Below are 20007 nucleotides of genomic sequence, written 5' to 3' on the forward strand. Positions count from 1 at the left end.
GATTGCTGCTGGCATGGAGAATTGAAGTTGGCGTTTGTATGTTAATCTGATATTTACTGACCTTTCAGAATTCTTATTGATTCTAACAGTTTTCCTCTGTGGACAATCGTGTCATCTGAATAATGACAGTCTTGTTTTTTTCAGTCTTCACTATTTGTATTTCTGATGCTTAGTGTATGATTCATTTCTTATGGCACAGTGTTGAATCACTTGGTAATAGAAGACATGTTTTCTGGTTCATCATTAGGAGTAATGTTTGCTAACCGTTTTTGAGCTCTCCTTTATCAGAATGAGTAATAAGTTTTTTGTTTGTTTTTAAATTTTGATTGCTAGGTCTTCATTGTGATATGTGGGCTTTCTCTGCTTGCATGGGGGCCTCTCTTGTTGTAGAGTGCAGCCTCGGTAGTTGCACCTTGCCGGCATAGTTGCCCCGAGGCAAGTGAGATCTTAGTTCCCTGACCGGGGATGGAACCTGTGTCCTCGACATTGGAAGATGGATTCTTAACCACCGAACCACCAGGGCAGCCCCACTAATAGATTTTAAAAACATGGTTGAGTATTGAATGTCATTAATTGTGTTTCTACTTGATCTGTTAGTGTGATCAGTTGGTTTTATAGATTTTTCTTTTGTTAAAGTTGCCCTTGCATTTCTGAGTTGAACCCAGCTCAACCTTGTGTCATGGCCTTTTGTGAATGGCTGGGTTTATTTGGTGTCAGGGTCACATCACTTCCTGAGTTATGTCTTTCTCATTCTTGTTTCCTCTTCTCTGGATCAGTCTCTGTAAGATTGGTTGTTTTGTTTTTGCTTTTTGCTAGTTTAGTAGATCTCACCTGTAAGTTTAATAAGCTGGTATTTTCTTTGGGGGAAGAATTAAAAAAAAAAATTTTTTTTTGGTTAGTTATGGGAGTATTCAGGTTTCCTTTTTTCCTTGATCCAAATATGAAGTCACTTTTTTTTCTATTAATACATTTATTAGAATGAAACGTGCCTATTTCTTATAATTTTGTTCCTACTGTTATTTTAGAATACAGTTTTAATATGAAAATGGTATATGGTCATTGGTAAAAGCAATTCAGATAGTACATGAAATTAAAATTCTCCAACATTCCATCATTTATCACTTTCTTGGCATCTGTTGATTCACATCCAGACCTATTTAATACCTTTATATAATCAGCATCCAATGTCATTAATTGGAGTTAGAAATCGTTTTTAATGCAGAACCTTAGGGAATGATTCAGTGAATTAGTTTGTATTGTTTTCAGTAATGCTGCAGCAAATACTCTCATGCACAAATCACAAGTGACTCCCGGGTTAGACAGACATTCTTAAATCAGCTCCATTTTCACATAACCCCTCAAATGGTGTCTTGTTCTCTGTAAGGTTTCCCTTTCATGAATTGGGCAGCCTTTAACAGTGGATGTGTCCTAGAGAGAAAGAACTTAGTCATTAAAACTATAACAGAGTTTATTGTATTCTTTCATAACGCTTTATTTCATACAAAACTTCTGATGGCTTATAAAAAGAATATTTATAGTGAGATAATCTTTTAGAACTTGCAGAAGGCAATTAGATGAAAGAGGAAAGTAGAAAGTCAAGCCTAGAGAAAAGGAGCAATCTGAACAATCAGGCTGTAGTATCTGTACCCGCAAGCCTGACTTTTTAGAAGGGGCTGGAGATAACCAGGTCCTTAGAAGGCTCTTGGGAGAAAAAGAGGAAGCACACCTGCTCCTCAGAGGAATGCTCCCGAATATTTGGTAAAAATAAAGATGGAAAATGATCTCCTGCAAAGCTTCATGTTGTGAATGACACGGATCCTCAATCCCATGGCAACAGATGATATCTGAATAGGTTTTATTTGACTCTTTAACCTTCAGTGTTCCACCAGAGTCTAGCTTTTGGATTTCTTTTTGAACAGCTCTATTTAATCATCAGTTTTTCATTATTTTTATTCTTCCTTAGAGACCTTAGAACAAAAAGAATATTTGTAATTATCTTAACATAAGGCTAAAATGCATTGTGGAATTTTAGTGATCTGCTTTATATTTTGAAGCGTTTTGCTATTTCATAATCTTAGAAAGTAGTTCACCATTACTCATCAATTCCCATCTATAATAAAAAAAAGAGACTAAAAGAATAAGAAAATGGAAGAATGATAGAATCACCTACAAGGTTGGTGGAATAGTGAAATTAATCATCACAAATAGAATAAATACTCTTTATGACTTCAGTTTCCTGATTGCATTTTCTAAAATATGATACAGTCTTTCAAGAGATCTTGAGATGCCATCTTTTTTATGTTATGTCATTGTTGTTAACGTTTCATTGAATGCTATTTTAAATTCAGAGTTTTTCACTTTCTGCCCAGAGTATCAAAGAGAGAAATTTTCAGAATAAGATGTTTCACAGTGCTAAGCAGAAGATGAATGTAGAGACAGCAGCTCTCTGAGCTCTAATAATGTTGGTAAAACTGATGTGTAAGTGAAATCTGAGACAGTTTTACGCGATCAGTTTTCCCAAGCTCAACAATTTATGAGCCAACAGTCTTATTTCCAAGAACAAAAAGAAAATATGGCATTCTCATCCAGTCAGTTATTCCATGGAAAAGCTTCACCCAATATTTTGTGAATTTAAAGTTTCCTAAAGTTTACTGACGGTACTCCTTCATCTTTTTTGATGTTTGTGCAAAAGAATTTGTTTAATAGGGTTTAAAATTGCATTGAAAGCAATGTGGAAGGAAATAACTGATGTAATGGAAAAATTGACTGAATTGATCATTTTTATTGGTATTTAGAAATTAAGCGAATATATGTTACTACCTTTATGGAACCAAGAACATGGCTGTCCTTCAACAAAATTATGAGTTGTCATGGTTTGAAAAAACACCTTCTGATGGTGCGTGAGCAGGAAGAACCAGCATGAGTAGAACACTAGGACCTCCTGAAGTTAGACTTTACAAGTGCAGTTGGTCCTCGTTGAATGTGGATTCCATATTTGCAGATTCACTTTCTTGCTGAGAACTCTTTGTGACCCCCAAAATCAGCACTGGTGTGACTTTTCTTGGTCATTTATGGACATGTGCATGCAAGAGAGTGACAAAAACCATGATCCACCCAGCATGCTTGTTCTCACTACAAACAGATGTCCTTCTTACCATCTCCAGTGCTGCATTTTTGTGTGAAATGGGGTTCCCCAAATTTTTGTCAAAAAATACTGAAGTACGTAACAATTCGATGATCTTGCTATTTCAGATGGCTTCCAGGTGTTGTGCCCAAGTGCATTGAGGCTGGAGCATGCCTTAGGGAGAAGATGTGTGTGTTAGATGAGCTTTGTTGAACAGGCTGCTGGCCATGAATCAACATTGTATGTGAAGTAAGGTGTCTATGCACAGAAACACATGTGAAACAAAGTGATGTATCCGTTTGTCCACCTTTGCACAGTGTAACTGCAGTGACCAGAGTGTTCCCTGATTCAGTGCTGGGTCAACTTTACAGGATGTAAATATCACAGATACTAAGAATTGACTGTTTACAACATGAGTATGTCCTAGTTAGTTGTACTCAAATAATGTTGCTCGTTTTCAGTAAAAACACCTTCACGATCAGAAAAATAGGAATAAAATTTGGGTTTGCTATTTTAAAAAATTATTTGTATAATTTACTGATTTATTTTTGGCTGCGCTGGTTCTTCATTGCTGAAGAGAACTTTCTCTTGTTGAGGTGCTCGGGCCTCTTGTTGCAGGGCAGGGGCTCCAGCTGCGTGTGCTTCAGCCATTGCAGCTCCCGGGCTTAGTTGCTCTGAGGCTTGTGGGATCTTGCCAGATTAGGGAATGAACTCTGTCCCTTGTGTTGGCAGGTAAATTCTTAACAGCTAGACCACCAGGGAAGCTCTGGGTTTGCTATTTTTAAATTCGTTATGAAGTTATCTAATGAAGATTTTTTTTTTTACTTTCCCATTATTCTTTTGTGAAGTTTTCACAGATTACTTTAAAATATTTTTTCAAAAAATTAAAGCTTCATCTGATATAGAAAATGACCATTTTTCTCTGTATTCCCTAGGTTAGTAAAGCTAAAGACATAAAACACTATTGCTGGACGCAGTTCTTCAGGTACTTAACCTACTCCCGTCTGAAGGTGGTATTTGACGTCTGGCTTATTTGGAATTCTTGAAAGAGATCTCCCATTACTTCCTTCTTTGAGTCATTGACAGATTGCTGGGATAACAGTCTGAGGTGGTTGTTCTCTGATGGAGGTTCCAGACCTCTGTGTTTGTAGCTTGAGGCCAGAAGACAAGCTGTAGACCAAACCTGAGAGACACCATTATCACAGCAAATACCAGCCTGGTGATGTGCATTTCTCTCTTGTGATCTTTAGTGTGTCTTCTGCGATTGTTTGTTCGCTTCTCCCTTTTTTTCATTGGACACAATGTGAAAGCCTCTGAATGCTGTTATTTATGTTTTTGAACATAGTGCTTGATACATAAGTATTCTGGATTTTGCTGATTGGTGATCTGGTGAATTTGTGGATGAACAAATCAATGCAAAGACTGAATTGTATACAGTCATACTAATTAATGGCAAAATTCAGGCGTGGTTTCTCACTGGCACGTGAGAAGATTAAAGTGTCAGACGCTGTGCTCGCAGAGCTGCCCAGAGTCACTCAGTGTGGACTCTTCCTCACCGAGAAACCCTCTGCTCTGAAGTGATCTTAGAACCCAGCCTGTCCACGCTGGGGACATGCTATCCAAGTCTGACACCCACCCCTGACCCCCAGGTTTGCTCGCCATCTGCTGGCCTCCCCATGAGTCCTCACTCATGCTTCTCCTTAGGGCCCTCCTCCGGGTTCTCTGAGTCCCATTCTTGCCTTTCCAGTTTCTAATACAATGTCATGGAGTATGTACAAAGCCCGAACAGTTCTCTTCTTGACATAGACAAATGTCAGTTATCTTTGCTTGAAAAATACGTGATCTACAAAGTCCTGAACGGTTAGTCTTTTACAGAAATGAACATTAATTCCTATTTGCCTAAGAATTTGATTAAGTTAGAAAGCTTTTTAGAAAGTGTAATAAGAAGCCTGTACATGTTTACTGCAGTGTTTGAGTTGATCAGTTAATTTGAAGATGAGATCAGTTAGCTCAGTTGCTGATTGCTGATTGGGAACTTTGTTGAAGGCCAACGCGTGGACCTGTCTGTGGTGACTCGTCTCACTGGTGTCTGTCTTGTGAATGCCCCTTCCTCCTAGCTGGACAAAGACGACATGGTGTACATGGAGGCATACGACAGGCTGCTGGAATCCTGGCTGACGCTGGTACAAGACGACAAGCACTTCCATAAAGGCTTTTTCACCCAGCACGCAGTCCAGGTGTTCAATTCCTACATTCAGTGCCACCTCGCTGCACCCGATGGCACAAGGAATCTGGTGAGTTTTAAGCCAGGTTGTAGTTAAAAACCTGTTTCCTTGTGGGCTCTCGTTGGTCTGTTTTTCCCATCACACATGATACTAGAAATTTAGGGTGAGCTCTTTCCAAGGACTTGCTGAGAGTGCCAGGTGGAGAGCAGGCATGTATGCAGGTTCGTGTTTCATGGGCTGTGGCTTCTGGTTCTCTATTTCTCTTTAGTTCTCAGTCACCTGCTGTGTCTTGCTGATTGTCCAGTGACACCCAAGGGGTGGTGGCTCTTAGTGATGTCAGAGCTTCTCAGAGACGACAGGAACTCCACTCCGTGTGGGGAGTGGAGTGTAGGTGTGCACTGGCCATGTTTACCTGTGATTGGTGGGAGTGGTCAGACCCCCACTTCTTTCTCTTCGAATTTCCCCCCTTTTAGTAACTGGGCAGGCAGGCGGGCATCCCTACCAGCTGCACTTGAAGATGCTCCTTCTTGAAGGTCTTGAGGTTTCTGTTCCTCAGCACAGCAACAGGCTGGGTCCTAAGATCAGCTCAGTCTTTTCTTTCTTTCGTCAATAACAGACTGCCAACGGAGTGGCCTCTCGGGAGGAAGAAGAGATCAGTGAACTCCAGGAGGACGACCGAGACCAGTTTTCTGATCAGCTAGCCAGTGTAGGAATGCTAGGACGCATTGCTGCAGAGCACTGTATCCCTCTCCTGACAAGGTACACACGGTCCAAAGACACCCCATGGAGCAAACACCCTGTAGTCACATGCCCCGGAGAGCTTTAAGTGTTTAAAGACTGTAAACACCCCCGCCCCGGGCACAGCACATGGAACAAGTGGACAGAAACGCACTCGTGGTGGCGTTCCTTGGCTTGTACATTTGGAGCCCAGGCACCACAGCATAGATGGCAGACAGATTATGGAAAACGTGGTATGAGAAACATTGGACCCATATCAATAAACACCTGGAATAACTGGTTTTCAAATGCCTGTTGTAAACCTTGATTGTTTGTAAAGTGATGTTTTAATACTATGTCGTAAACAATAAATCACAATTCTTTTAGCGCCATGAGAACATTGTGTATATAATAAATATTTCTGTATATGTGCTCTGTGCTAACATCTGAATCCACGCTGTCAGTAAGTGGGAGTGCTAAGTCGCTCTGGTCTTTGCTCTCCGAGCCTCATGAAGGCGTTGGTGTCTTCCCTCTTGTAGTCTGTTAGAGGAGAGAGTCACGCGGCTCCACGGGCAGCTCCAGCGGCAGCAGCAGCAGCTCCTCGCCTCGCCCGCCTCAGGCTCCGCCGACAGCAAGACGTTAGACGACCTGTACGAGGACATCCACTGGCTCATTCTAGTTACAGGTCAGTTGTTTCCTGGCCTGTGTTAATAGCAGCAGTTCTCGTGTAGGGTTGAACTTGAGACCTGGACACAGCTGGGTGTGTCCCAGAGCAGGGGCAGTGTCCTTACCGGTCCCGAACCACACGTTCTGTGTGGAGCTCAGTGCGGCCCTGCATTGGTGCCGTCACTAGGTCTCACTGTGTCCTTGTTGCTGTTATTGATACTCTGGCTGTTAATTATCACCCGTCTTATCTGTGAAGAAGCTGAGACCTGGAGACTGGCCCTGGCCATGCTAACATTTGGAGCCAGAGTGCTGGTCCTGGCAGTCTGACTTTCCTTTAGGGTCTTCTGTAACCATGTTGTCAGTGTTTCTGTATTTTAAATAATCAAAGGGGAAAAGACCTTACTGTTTGGAAAGGCGTTCCCAAATATTGACTTTTTATTGAGGTAATAGAATTCATGTTAATTTTGAAGAATATATTACCAGAAATTCTTTAAAGATCATAGAGTAAAAAGCCTACATGTCAATATATGAATTTTAAAATTGGTGAATAAAACATTTGTCCTTTCCTGTATTTTTGAGGATTAATTATCTTAGAAATAGAAAGTTTCTTCTCATCAAGCTTGAAATTAACATATTAACGTTTATTATTTACTTTTACATCAATTTATATGATGTATATAAATCAAAACTGAACGCATTTATAGTGCAATTTGATAAATGTAGATTGTTAAGTGTTCATTTTTAATTTTTTTTAAACTGAAGGCTACCTCTTAGCTGATGATACTCAGGGAGAGACTCCGCTAATACCTCCAGAAATAATGGAATATTCCATTAAGCATTCATCTGAAGTTGACATTAATACAACACTTCAAATTTTGGGATCTCCAGGAGAAAAGGCTTCTTCCATCCCAGGGTACAACAGAACAGATTCTGTGATTAGGTAATATGACCTCTATAGCTGTGCTCTTGCAATTTATTCTGTTTTATAAATTCTGAGTTGATGGGTAGATGACTCGAGTGACAGACAGGTTGTTGTAAAGCTGACACATGAAAGAAGAGAAAACTTAGAGAAGCCTTGAAACAAGCAAGGATGCAGGTACTCTGTGCATTTGAGCAGCATCACTCTGCTGGGAACGGACAGCGTGTCCAGGGCTGAGGAAAACAGCGTGAGGTTACTCCGGGTGCGGCGAGGCTCTGGGGGGACATCCGGGCTGATTGTCACAAACACGTCCCTTGCCCACCAGAAAGCAGTGCTAATGTGGGCTCAGGCACCCGAGTGAAAGCACCAGGACTGGGGAGTTCTGAGCACATCCTTGCTGTTCAGGAAGCTGGAACGTTTTTCCAGGGGCGTTCCCGCCTCTTTCAAAGCAGAAGTGTTTGTCCTGAGTATGTGACCCTTGGGAGCCCTGTTACAAGATGGCAGCAGCCTCCAGAGAGAAAATTCACTGTGATCTTTCTAAGAGCAGTGGCAGATCTTCCATTAATTCTTGATGGTGAGGTTAAGGTGGGATGAACCTCAACTAAATATCCTCCTGAAAGCAGATTTGAAAACAGCAGTTTAAGTTTCAGCATCTTTAAATTTAGGTGGCTGGAAGAGAGAATAATGAAATACTGCATCTGTCAGTTGCAAGATCAGTAACTCAAGATGCTGCCCCCTCATTCTTTTTATTTTAATGCAAAATACATAGATACCACTTAAGCCTGTGCAATGAAAAATACGATTTTTAAAACATTAAACTGTTAAGCAGACGTCAAGGAAATGTTTGGGAATTTATTTCCTTTATTGTTGCATTCTCTCATTGGGAATAAAATACCCAGCCTTTACTGGAAGACTCTTCTTTCTTCCCTTTGGAGTTGCTTGTAGGCCTTAGGTGAGCAGCTGGTTTGGATTGGTTTGGTTCATGGGGAGTGTTAACTCCATGGTGCCGTCCTGTTGTTTTCCCTGCCTTTGTCCCTGTCTGGGCAGCACCCTCAGGAATGCTGTCCTTGTATTTTCAGTGCTTTTTCGAGTCTTACCACTCTTGGGTATCAGTGTGGGGGCAAAACATTTTGGTATCTGAGAGCACAGACTATGGAGGGTTGAGGTGGGGGTGAAACAACAAAGAATCGCTATTGTTTTTCAGTCCAAAGAATTAGTGTGAAATTGAGTGGTAGGAGAGAATCAGGCCTTGTTTATTAAAAAAGTAGTTCATATTTCTTGAAGAATTGATCATTTGACAACTATTGAATCCTTACTATGCACCAGACACTGGTCTAGCCAAAGCAAACAGAGGCTCCCATCTTCCAGCTCCTTATGGGCAAGAGGGAGAAGTAGGAAGCGGGGGAATTGTTAGCCAGCATAGGAGCTGCGGGAAGCAGACAGGGCCATGGGCAGACCTCACGGCTGCTGTCATGTCACGCGATGTCACCTGATGCCACGAACGTGGGCTTTACCTCAGAGGCACCAGGTGCCCTGCTGTTTTAGAAATACCTTCTATTTACTTACATGAATGTGTGTTCTCAGTGCTTAACATCCATTGAAATGAAAAGCAGGAATCAAACATAATATGGGCTAATTTAGAAAAAGAAAACCTACATTTTTCTTATTCAGATACATACATCTTTGTGTATGATAATTTTTGAAGTTGCAGTATAATTGGCCTGCAATATTATGTGAATTACAGCTGTACAATATAGTGATTCACAATTTTTAAAGTTTATGTAACATTTATAGTTATGAGATTTTGGCTATATTGTACAGAAATTTTTAAATAAATGTGTTTAATTTATTTAAATTGGCATTACATTTTGCTTAGTTGTGTACTAATAAGTATTGTAATGATAACTTAATCCAGAGGACATCTTTAGCACAGTCTTATGGGAAATTTTTAAGAATGGTATTTTAATATCTTTATATACTTGTTTCAGAGAAGTGTATGGTATATGATCAATAAAGTGAGTATAAACATTTATTGTGTTAGGATAATATTTTATGGGGAATGAAATAGAAATAAAAATTTAAGGAGAAAGAGAGTATAAAGTTTCCAACTGTTAAAAGAACAATTTGTTTATTTTTCAAATGAATGATGGTGGTGTCAGAATTCTATGATTATTACATTCCAATGCATACATTCAAGTGGCCACTGTAATTACTTAGTTCAGATTCTGTGAAGCTGCAAATTATATCATTTAAACAATTAATGGAAAAAATCTGATATGCCAGCTTAAAATGGGTTGTGAAATTGTTGGGTTATTTTTGTTCATAAACTCTCTAACTTTTAGCACTGTTGGCATAGCATTGTATATACATACATATATAGTGAGACATAAGAGGTTCTGGGGACAGGACGTTAGAATCCACGTGGTGTGGGAGGTGGGTGTGTTGTCACAGGCCTGGAAGGAGCCGGGCAGCGGGGAGCAGCCATGGCAGGAGGTGCTTCTCAGTAGCTGGTTGGGTCAGGAGCTGAAACTGTCTATGAGCTTCCATGTAATGAGGGGATTTCTGTCCCGAGAGGAGCGGTCTTGCCTCGGCACTGAAGCTGCTGAAGTGGTATCAGGATGGGCTCCTCCCCTTAAGTTCTTCGCTGCTTAGACTTTTAGCCAAAGTCAAGTTAAATGGACATAACTTGTGTCCCCTCCCAAACACAGAACAAAGACTTTTTTACTTACCCGCATATCCTGCTATGTTAATACTACACAGGGTATGTGTAGTATCTGAACCTCATAGTGTTCAGAAAGGATCATATGTGCAACATTTTTATTGAAAAATGCCATTACTAATCAAGTTTGTTAGAAAGTAAATAAGACTGTCAGATTTAGAGACAGTACTCAATATTCAGATGAGTAACTTAGCTGTGCCCATGTACACCGTAAAATAGCCAGCATGTGAAAATAGAGCAGTGCCAACAGTGGGAATTTTAAGTTGCATTTACTCTGTGCGGTTAACTTCATGCACTTCTCCATCTTGAATCTGTACATGGTAGATTCACGTGTGCTCTGTCCCCGAAGAAGGTGTCTCTAGCCATGACTCTTATGTTTTCTTTCCTCCTGCTTCCTGAAAGGTCATCAGTAAGAGACACAGATGTGTCTCCAACACTCTTGAAGACAGTTTCAGAGAGTTGAGAAACAGAAAAGGGCTTTTAGGGGAAAAAATATGGTTAGACAGCCAGTAAATAAATAAATAAATACATGACCTCCTTTTTGTGCCCACAGGCTGTTGTCTGCCGTCCTCAGAGTTTCAGAAGTTGAGTCTCGGGCAATAAGGGCTCACCTCACACACCTGCTAAGCCCTCAGATGGGCAAAGACATTGTCTGGTTTCTAAAGCGTTGGGCAAAGACTTACCTCCTGGTGGATGAGAAGCTGTATGATCAGGTCAGAATGTGGCACCGCTTGACTGGGTTTGCGTTTATGATGGGAGTTAGAAAAATGAGAACAATTTTCTTGGTGATTTTCTTATCAGGATGTGAGTAATAGCTAAGCATCTTCCACACTGTGTGGACAGTGTGCTGTTTTATTAACTTTTCCTAGAGTGCATTGTGTGATTCTGCATACTTTAAGCTCTGTGAAGTTCAGAATACTATTTAGGAATGGATTAATTTACATGCTCTGCATTTGATGTAAATACCTGCCTATGTTCCTGTTATGAGAATAGTTAATGCTAACAGAAAAGCCATAGTGGGGAACATCTGTGGGTTAAGAGTGTCCTTTCTGGACTTCAGGAAATGAATACCTATAGAAAATTGGTGCGAGGTACTTCAGGTTTAGTGCTAATTTCAGTTTGATTTCTCTGTGGGTTTTTCTTCCTTTCTTTTTCAGCAGATCTTTCTGACCTTAAAACGTTTGTTTTCTCTCTGAAGATAAGTGTGCCGTTCAGCACAGCGTTTGGAGCAGACACAGAGGGCTCTCAGTGGATTGTTGGCTACCTCTTAGAGAAGGTCCTGAACAACCTCTCAGTGTGCAGCAGTGAGCAGGGCCTTGCGGATGACACGGTTCAGCTGCTTGTCACGCTGGTGGAGAGAAGGGAGAGGTGAGCAGATGCTGACCTCAGGCACTGCCGTCTGAGCTTCGCCTGTCAGGTCAGGAGAGATTTTCCCACTGACGGACAGTCGCCCGGTCCTGAGGTCCAGGGAGACCCTGCAGTTTTGGAGCAGTGTTTAAAACGGGTGCCAGCCCTCGGGCCATTGATGGGTACTGTCCATGTCCTGTTGGGAACCTGGCTGCCCAGCAGGAGGTGAGCGGGCTTCATCTATATTTACCATCGTTCCCCATTGTTGGCACCGCTGCGTGAGCTCTGCCTCCTGTCAGATGAGGGGGCAGGAGCACAAGTGAGATGTGCTTGAATCATCCGCAAACCACCCCCACACCTCTTGCCCGTCCATGGGAAAATAGTCTTCCACGAAACTGGTCCCCAGTGCCAAAATGGTTAGGCACTGCTGCTTTAGAAAATGTATTAAACTGTTGGTACAAATGCAGAGCGGTCTCTCCCACATTAGGAGTAGAGTGGTCTAATTTGAATTTTCAGGTATCCCATTAGTATTACTCCATTTTACAGATGAGAAAAGTTGGTAATTTAACAATTACTTTAATTTTACAGAATAAAATTTTTAGTGTGTTCTACAACAAATTCTGGAAATGTTTTCAGTTTTCTTACTCCGTGGGTCCGTGGTTGTGGTTACTCCTGTCGTTGGCTGCTGTTTGTTGAGTTCTCACAGTTTACCAGGTGATGCTCCTGACATTGCACGTGCGGCATCTGCACGTCTCATCAGTCTCAGTCATGAGGTTCAGAGCTGTTATTCTTGTTATCTTTATTTTACAGATGAGGAAGCTGGTAATTAAGGGAGATTAAATAAATTTTACCTTGACAAACGGCTAATTGGGTTTGAATACAAGACTCCCAAGTCTGTACCAAGTTTACCATGCTGGACTTGAAAAAGTAGTTAAGTCCAGTTGTTTTCCACTTTTGTTACTGCGTGTCCATGCAGGGTAAGTAAGTAATGCATCTTATGTCTGTCCTTTCTCCCTGCAGGGCAAACTTAGTCATTCAGTGTGAAAACTGGTGGAACTTAGCCAAGCAGTTTGCAAGCCGAAGCCCACCTCTGAACTTCTTGTCCAGCCCTGTGCAGAGGACGCTGATGAAGGCGCTTGTCTTGGGAGGGTTTGCACACATGGACACAGAAACCAAGCAGCAGTACTGGACAGAGGTAATGGCCCCCCCTATCTGCATGGCATCTCTGTGTCGCCCATGAAGTGAAAGTGAAAGTTGGTCAGTCGTGTCTGGCTCTTTGCAACCCCATGGACTGTACAATCCATAGAATTCTCCAGGCCACAATACTGGAGTGGGTAGCCATTCCCTTCTCCAGGGGATCTTCCCAACCCAGGGATCAAACCCAGGTCTCCCACATTGCAGGCAATTCTTTACCAGCTGCGCTACCAGAGAAGCCCTTGTGTCTCAGTGTCCACCAGGGAAGCCTTGTCACCTGTGGGGGTTCTGAAATAGCCCTGTTTCCAAATAAGGTCGTGTTCTGAGGTGCTAGGGGTTCAGACATCAGCATTTCCATTTGGGGGGATGTAATTCAACCCGTGGGCTTCCCAGGTGGTGCAGTGGTAAAGAATCCAGCTGCCGATGCAGGAGACCTATGTTTGATTCCTGGGTTGGAACAATCCCCTAGAGGAGGAAATGGCAACCCACCCCAGAATTCTTGCCTGGGACATTCCATGAACAGAGGAACCTGGCAGGCTGCAGTTTGAGGCTGTGAAGAGTTGGACACATGACTGAACACAGCTCAGATGCAATTCAACCCATAGCAGCCTCCCTAGACACAGTGTCTTATATAAGAAGGTTTCAGCTGGCACTGAGAGTTAGCAGTCTGTCACCTCTGTGATTGGATGCTCTCAGTGCTTGAGAGGGCACAAGAACAGAAATAGGCAATGGTCTGGTTTTAGAACAGGATAAAAAACCAGCCCAGTCCCATGTGTTCTATTTAAATTTATTATTGTATGTGCAGCTTTAAATAGTATTAAGACATCCTCTTCATGGTTACTCATATTTACTTGTACCCAGGGCAGGCCTCAGTATCTGGAGTTATGGTCTGTGCCAAGAGGAGTTGGGAAGGAAAGAGATAGACTCAGAGCTTATTGGTCTTCACCCATAGGACAGAGGTTGGCCTGCAGCTTGCAGGCCAAATCTGACTGCTGTCTGATTTTATAAATAAAGTTTTATTGAAATACAGTCATACTTAATCAGTTATATCTTTTCCTTGGCTACTTCTGCACTACAGTGAAATCATAATTGAGTAGTTAGGCCAGAGATGTTTGTCCTATAAAGTCTAAAATATCTACACTCTGGCCCTTTATAAAGTATCTTTTTTTCCCCCTAATGGAAAAGAGATGAGAATAGTAGCTGAATTCTGTGAATGGCATTGAGGAAGTCATGTTTTTTTTCTTCTCAAATTACTGAAGGAAGTAAGATGATCGCATGAACTTACATGCTTTTTCATAAACATTAACTTCTTTATTTCAGTTTTACTGGGACGTGATTGACATACATCATGTATAACTTTAAGGTTTGCAGCATAGTGGTTTAACTTACATATGTTGTGAAATGGATTGCTGCAGTAAGTTTAGTTAGCATCCATCATCTCATGGGTAACAAAAAAGAAGCAGCAGTTAAAGAACATTTATTTTCTTGTGATGACAACTCCTGAGATTACCTCTCTTAACCTTCCCACATCTCCTACAGCAGTGGTTAACTGTAGTTGAGTCATGTATGTTATACCCTCAGTGCTTCCTTTAAAAGAAAGTTTGTGCTTTTGACCGTCTTCCTCCCTCCATGAATGAATGGCATGAATTCCTTGTCCTTGATGGCCAAGTAATATTCCACTGTGTGTATGTACCTCACCTTCTTTACCCATTCATCTGTCAGCGGACACTTTAGTTGCTGCCTCATCTTGGCTGTTGTAAGTGGTGCTGCTGTGAATATTAGATGCGTGTATCTTTTTGAATTAGTGTTTCTTTTTTCAGATAAATACCCAAGGTGGAATGACTGGATCATGTGGTAATTCTAATTTTAATTTTTTGAGGAACCGCCATACTGTTTCCATAGTGGCTGCACCAACTCGAGTTCCCACTGACAGTGCATGGAGGTTCCCTTTCCTCCACATCCTCACTGGCACTTGTTTCTTGTCTTTTTGAGGATGGCCACTCTGACAGGTGTGAGGTATTTCACAGAGTTTTGACTTGGTTTTCCTGTTGCCTCATCATGTGAGCACCTTTCCATGTGCCGCTGGGTGATTTGTTTGCCAGAAGTTAGGATCACCTTTGTTTTCTGCGCTTTTTTGCCTCCAACAATTAGAAATGTGGTGGAAAGTGAGTATTTGTCCAAATTGAAAAAGCTTGTGAGTCATACATTTAGAAAACTCATGCTTTATTTTCTAGGTTCTTCAGCCGCTTCAGCAGCGGTTCTTGAGAGTGATAAACCAGGAGAACTTCCCACAGACATGCCAGCAGGAGGAGGTGAAGCAGGAGATCACGGCCACGCTGGAGGCCCTGTGTGGCATTGCTGAGGCCACCCAGGTGGACAATGTGGCCATCCTTTTTAACTTTCTTATGGACTTCCTTACCAATTGCATTGGGTTGATGGAAGTTTACAAAAACACGCCAGAGACAGTCAACCTCATTATAGAAGTTTTTGTTGAAGTTGCGCATAAGCAGATATGCTATCTTGGAGAGGTGAGTCGTTGGTCCCTTCCAGATCAGAGTTCCTGAGAGCTGTGTAACAGGGTAACAGACCCTTCCCACTGAGTGAACAATTATTTGAAATAATACTCTTGTGCCCCCAAAACATTGTTCAAAAAAATTATTTTCAAAAGAGTTCAGAGGATGGCTCATGGAATGAATGTAAATTCTTGCCCTAAAAATGTTAATCATCAGTCGTTTCTTTTGACTAGTATTTTACTCCTTATTCAGATGAAGACTATTTGATAAAACAGTTGGATTATGGTAGAAAATTGTAACCAAGTTCTCTGTGGTGGAACCCTGGGACTTAGAATCTTAGGTGGCGATTTGTGTCTTTGTTTTGTAATCAGGTGAATGTTTAGACTGACTAAGTTCTTTTATATTCAGTCAGCAAAGATGTTCCCGATTTGTGTTTTGTTGTTGTTGCTGTTAGATCAAAGTGGTGGTTTAGTTGCTCAGTCGTGGCCGACTCTTTGTGACCCCACGGGCTGTAGCCTGCCAGGCTCCTCTGTGGGATTCTCCAAGCAAGAATGCTGGAGTGGGTTGCCATTTCCCTCTCCATTAGATCAAAGGAAACTGCTCAGAAGTGAGGTTTCATTTTGTAAATGGTGTTAAGTGTCATCACAGGTGCGTTGTTCAGTGGTTAGGCCAGGGCTGTTTATTCTAAGCTTTGGTACTCTGTGCTTCTGCAAGTTAAACCATTTTCAATCTTAAAATAAAGCTTGTCATACAAGAAGTTGAAGTAGTAAAGTAGTTCTGTTGCCAAAATCATACTGTCTTTCTCGTATGTATTATCAAATTCACACAAAGTGTCAAATTTTATGTTAGACTACTAATACTTTAAATGCAACTGTAGTCTTATGCTTTTCCATTTTTATTAATGCTTTAATATAATTTAAAACAAATGTTAGAGCAACTATCAGAATTTAGAGTAAATTTATTATATCCAAATTTAAATGTTCTTTGATATTTATGTTTATTTCCCAGCCAGGTTCTCCCTTGTAGCATAACTTCTGCCTGCTTTTTTCCAGTCCAAAGCCATGAACTTGTATGAAGCCTGCCTCACTCTGCTGCAAGTGTATTCAAAGAATAACTTGGGGCGGCAGAGAATCGATGTCACAGCTGAGGAGGAGCAGTACCAGGACCTTCTGCTCATCATGGAGCTTCTGACCAACCTTCTGTCCAAAGAGTTCATAGATTTCAGCGACACAGGTAACGTGTGCGAGGCTTCGGTGTGGCCTCCCCGGAAGCTCCGTTCACATGGTAGGCAGAGTTGGTCTCTGTGGCTGTGGGGGCGGGGCGGGGGGCCCAGCGCTCTGTGTGCCAGGCTCTCCTCTTCCAGGGACAGCAGTGCTGGTGTCTGCCCTTCATAAGGTTCCGGTCAGTGCCAGGCATGCTCCTGTCCAGCAGCATGAGGCTGGTACCACTGCTCACTCACATAAGAGAGGAGGAAACGGCACAGAGAGGGTGTGCCACTTGCCCAAAGGTGCACAGCTAGCAGGTAGCAGGGCTGGTGCTCACATCCCCACATGGTACTCCAGAGGCCATTGTCTTCAGAGTTAGTTTAATTGACTCTCTCCTCTGTGTCCTCTGCGGCATGCCTAGGGAGCCCAAGCCTTGGTCAGTGCAGCTTGGGAGCCACTGAAGTTGGGCGCTGGCATACCACTCTGTGAAGCCCTGCGCTGGGGCCTCCCCACCAGCAGGACCTGGGGGAAGTCTGTTAGCTCTGCTGGGCCTCCCACACTATAGAGGGGGTGTGATGGTCAGTGCCTGTCTAGTCAGGTGGGTTTCAGGTGGGTTAACAATGAACTGCAAGGTACTTCTGGTACCTCTTCTCATCACTTGCGGTCTCGTCACCTCCGCCGTCACAGGCCAGTGCATCTGGGTGATTTGACCTGGTGAGTACTGCTGTCTCCTCTTCTCAGAAACCTCCCAGCCCCTGAGCTCAGCACACCTGACACTGGACACTGTTCTTTGCACTGGTCACTTTCCTGTCCACTCACCAGCGGTTTCTGGCAGTCTCTGCCCTGTGTCAGGGCCCTGAGATGACGGACCTCCACTGCCCACTGTCTCCAGGCCTCGCTGCTCACGTGGGTGTCAGTCCTGGGGCTCCTGATTCCTTCAGGCTGGCACTGCGTCACCTTTCCTAGATCAGGTGACCCTGTAACGCCTCAAGCTGTTCTGACCTTTCCCTCGAAGGGTGTGTGTGACACGACTTGCTGAGGTTCGAGCACTGTGCCCATTGGTATGTGGACATCTGAGGGGAGTGTGGACCATAGTACGCGAGCCCTGAGCCCTGACTGGAGTTGAGAAGTTGGGAGGGACAGAGAGCTTTGTGTGAAGGGCATTCGGAGGGGCCAGAAGACCCCAGGAGTGAGCCGTGGAAAAGAGGTTATGGGTCACTGTGGACAGGCAGGTTTTCAGAATAAAAAAGCAAAAGGATTAAAATCATTTTAACAGAAAAGAAATTGAGGCCAAAATGCTCAGGATTGAAAGTATAAAAGAAGGGTAAAAAGAATAAAGGTGGGTAGAGTTGAAATCTAGAAGGAAAAAAAATGAAGACAGTTAAAGTACAAAATGAAAAAGCAGCAGCATTAGCTGATAAAAACAGATGGTAAAATTAGAAAGAATGTTTTTAAGTGATTATTTTAAAAATAAAGGTAATAGGTGAGATAAGATAGAAAATATTTTAATATTATGAAATAAAATTAATAACACACTGGGTGAGATATCAAAACACATTTGAAAGTGAGCCTCTGAGCGACGTTCCTGGGGGAACCGGCGGCTGCAGAGCCAAGTGCCACAGTCCGGGCCCAGAGCCTGTCCCGTGAGCAGGTGCGGGGCGCGGGGAGCCCCACGAGCAGCCCAGGCTTCCTACCAGTGGGACAGGTTCAGCAGTGCCCGACTGTGGACAGTAGGATCCTCCCAGCTAGAGCTGAGCCTCTGAAGAGAAGGACAGAATTACACTGAAAACATGGTTTTTAAGTAGAGGTAGGTTTTTTTTTTTTTTAAACCCCATTTTTTTTTTCCTCCTTGTTGTAAGTGTAATATCTCATAGTAGAAAAGATGTGAAGTATATAGACCGAAAAACCACCCATACTTTGACTTAATCCAGAGTCAGCTGTTTCAGTTGCTTTTTGTTAATTTCTCTTTAGGTTATTTTGTACAATTTTTTTTGTGGTCATAGTCCAAATGTAATTTTATATTCTGCCTTTTTCATTGTTAGCTTTTCCTTTGTCTTTAACACATCTCATGACTTTCTCATGACTGCATGTTAACCCTCCTGTTTTCCTAATATTGAACATTTGAAATACAGTTTCTTAGATGTTTATTTGTGAATTTTGGTCCTTTATCTATCTAGGTCTTAGGAGTCTTAGTAATTTATGCCTCATTTTTGGATTAAGAATAATAATTCTTTGTCATATTGGCAACTTAAAAAAGAACCCTCTATTTTATGTAATATTCCAGTATTTTTCTCCCTTCCTTTTCAGCTTAGAAAAATGAATATTGCTATGGAAATAATTTACTCCACAATATGACCATTGTGTCAGTGGAGTCACCATTACTTTTCAAAAAACGTTGATGAAGCACTAGTTTTACTTTCATCACTGTAGAATGATAATGTCAACACAGAATACGTGCACCCAGTGCTCAGACCCTTAGAGCGAAGCAGGAAAGGAGGACCTGGGTGTCTGTGTCATCCTTCCGTGGATTTGTTTTGTCCTGGGGCGTGACTCCACTTTCACTCTCAGGTGGGAGAGCATATCTGTCTGTTGATGTTGTAGCTGTAAGACCGCTTTGTTGTCACATTGCAGATGAAGTGTTCAGAGGTCAGGAGCCTGGGCCGGCAGCGAGCAGATCTGTGTCGGCGGCAGACGTTGTGTTATATGGAGTGAACCTGATCCTGCCTTTGATGTCACAGGACCTCTTGAAGGCACGTGAAGAGAGGAATGTCAACGTTGAAACCATGCGTGCTTGAACGTGAAGGTTCAGGATACTTGGGACACAAGTGCACATCTGATTTAATTAAGGGGCCAATACCTGTGAAGTGTGCGTGAAAACAGCCTGTGTGTTGGTGTGCTGTGTCCTTCACACCTGGGCCTGCCCCAGCCCTGTGCCCATCGGTCCCTCGGTGGCAGGGAAAGACTGGGTCTTCTAGGGATGCTGGTTGCTTGTGTTCAGCAGATATAGTACGTTGTATGTGTGTAGTTGTACATGTAGATGTGTCCTCTGGTACTTCCCCAGCACATGCCCAGGCTGAGGGGCTGGGCATCAGGGTCCATCCCAGCTGCTCCTGGACAAACAGGTGGAGAGAGCAGGGCTAACTCAGCTGGTCACGCTCCCTGTCTGACTGCACTGGGCCTTGTCTCCTCTCACCAGTCTGTGTGGAGGCTGTGCTGGTGATGAGGCCTCACACCCCTTCTGCCCCGCCCACCCCAGAACCATCCAGGAATAGGAGGGAGAGGAAGAGGGGGCTGGGTGCTACACAGAATTCGGGGGAGGGGCAGACCCTGAGGAGCGTGTGTATACATGGAATGGTAGGGGAGACCCTGAGGAGCGTG

At 42.8% G+C, this 20007-nt stretch overlaps 1 protein-coding gene across 3 annotated transcripts in view; it reads left to right on the forward strand.

Moving 5' to 3' along the window:
• Window positions 1-20007, forward strand: part of XPO4 (exportin 4) — a 92274-nt gene that overhangs the window by 62099 nt on the left and 10168 nt on the right. For all 3 annotated transcript variants that reach the window (XM_065902386.1, XM_065902388.1, XM_065902387.1), the window contains 10 exons: window positions 5242-5418; window positions 5966-6108; window positions 6606-6751; window positions 7495-7672; window positions 10924-11083; window positions 11569-11738; window positions 12738-12912; window positions 15146-15439; window positions 16477-16657; window positions 19261-19379. In XM_065902386.1, the coding sequence (XP_065758458.1) occupies window positions 5242-5418; window positions 5966-6108; window positions 6606-6751; window positions 7495-7672; window positions 10924-11083; window positions 11569-11738; window positions 12738-12912; window positions 15146-15439; window positions 16477-16657; window positions 19261-19379 (1743 nt within the window). The remainder of the gene's footprint in view (window positions 1-5241; window positions 5419-5965; window positions 6109-6605; window positions 6752-7494; window positions 7673-10923; window positions 11084-11568; window positions 11739-12737; window positions 12913-15145; window positions 15440-16476; window positions 16658-19260; window positions 19380-20007) is intronic.

This window comes from Muntiacus reevesi, chromosome 11, assembly GCF_963930625.1.
Source record: "Muntiacus reevesi chromosome 11, mMunRee1.1, whole genome shotgun sequence".
Taxonomy (NCBI): Eukaryota; Metazoa; Chordata; class Mammalia; order Artiodactyla; family Cervidae; genus Muntiacus; species Muntiacus reevesi.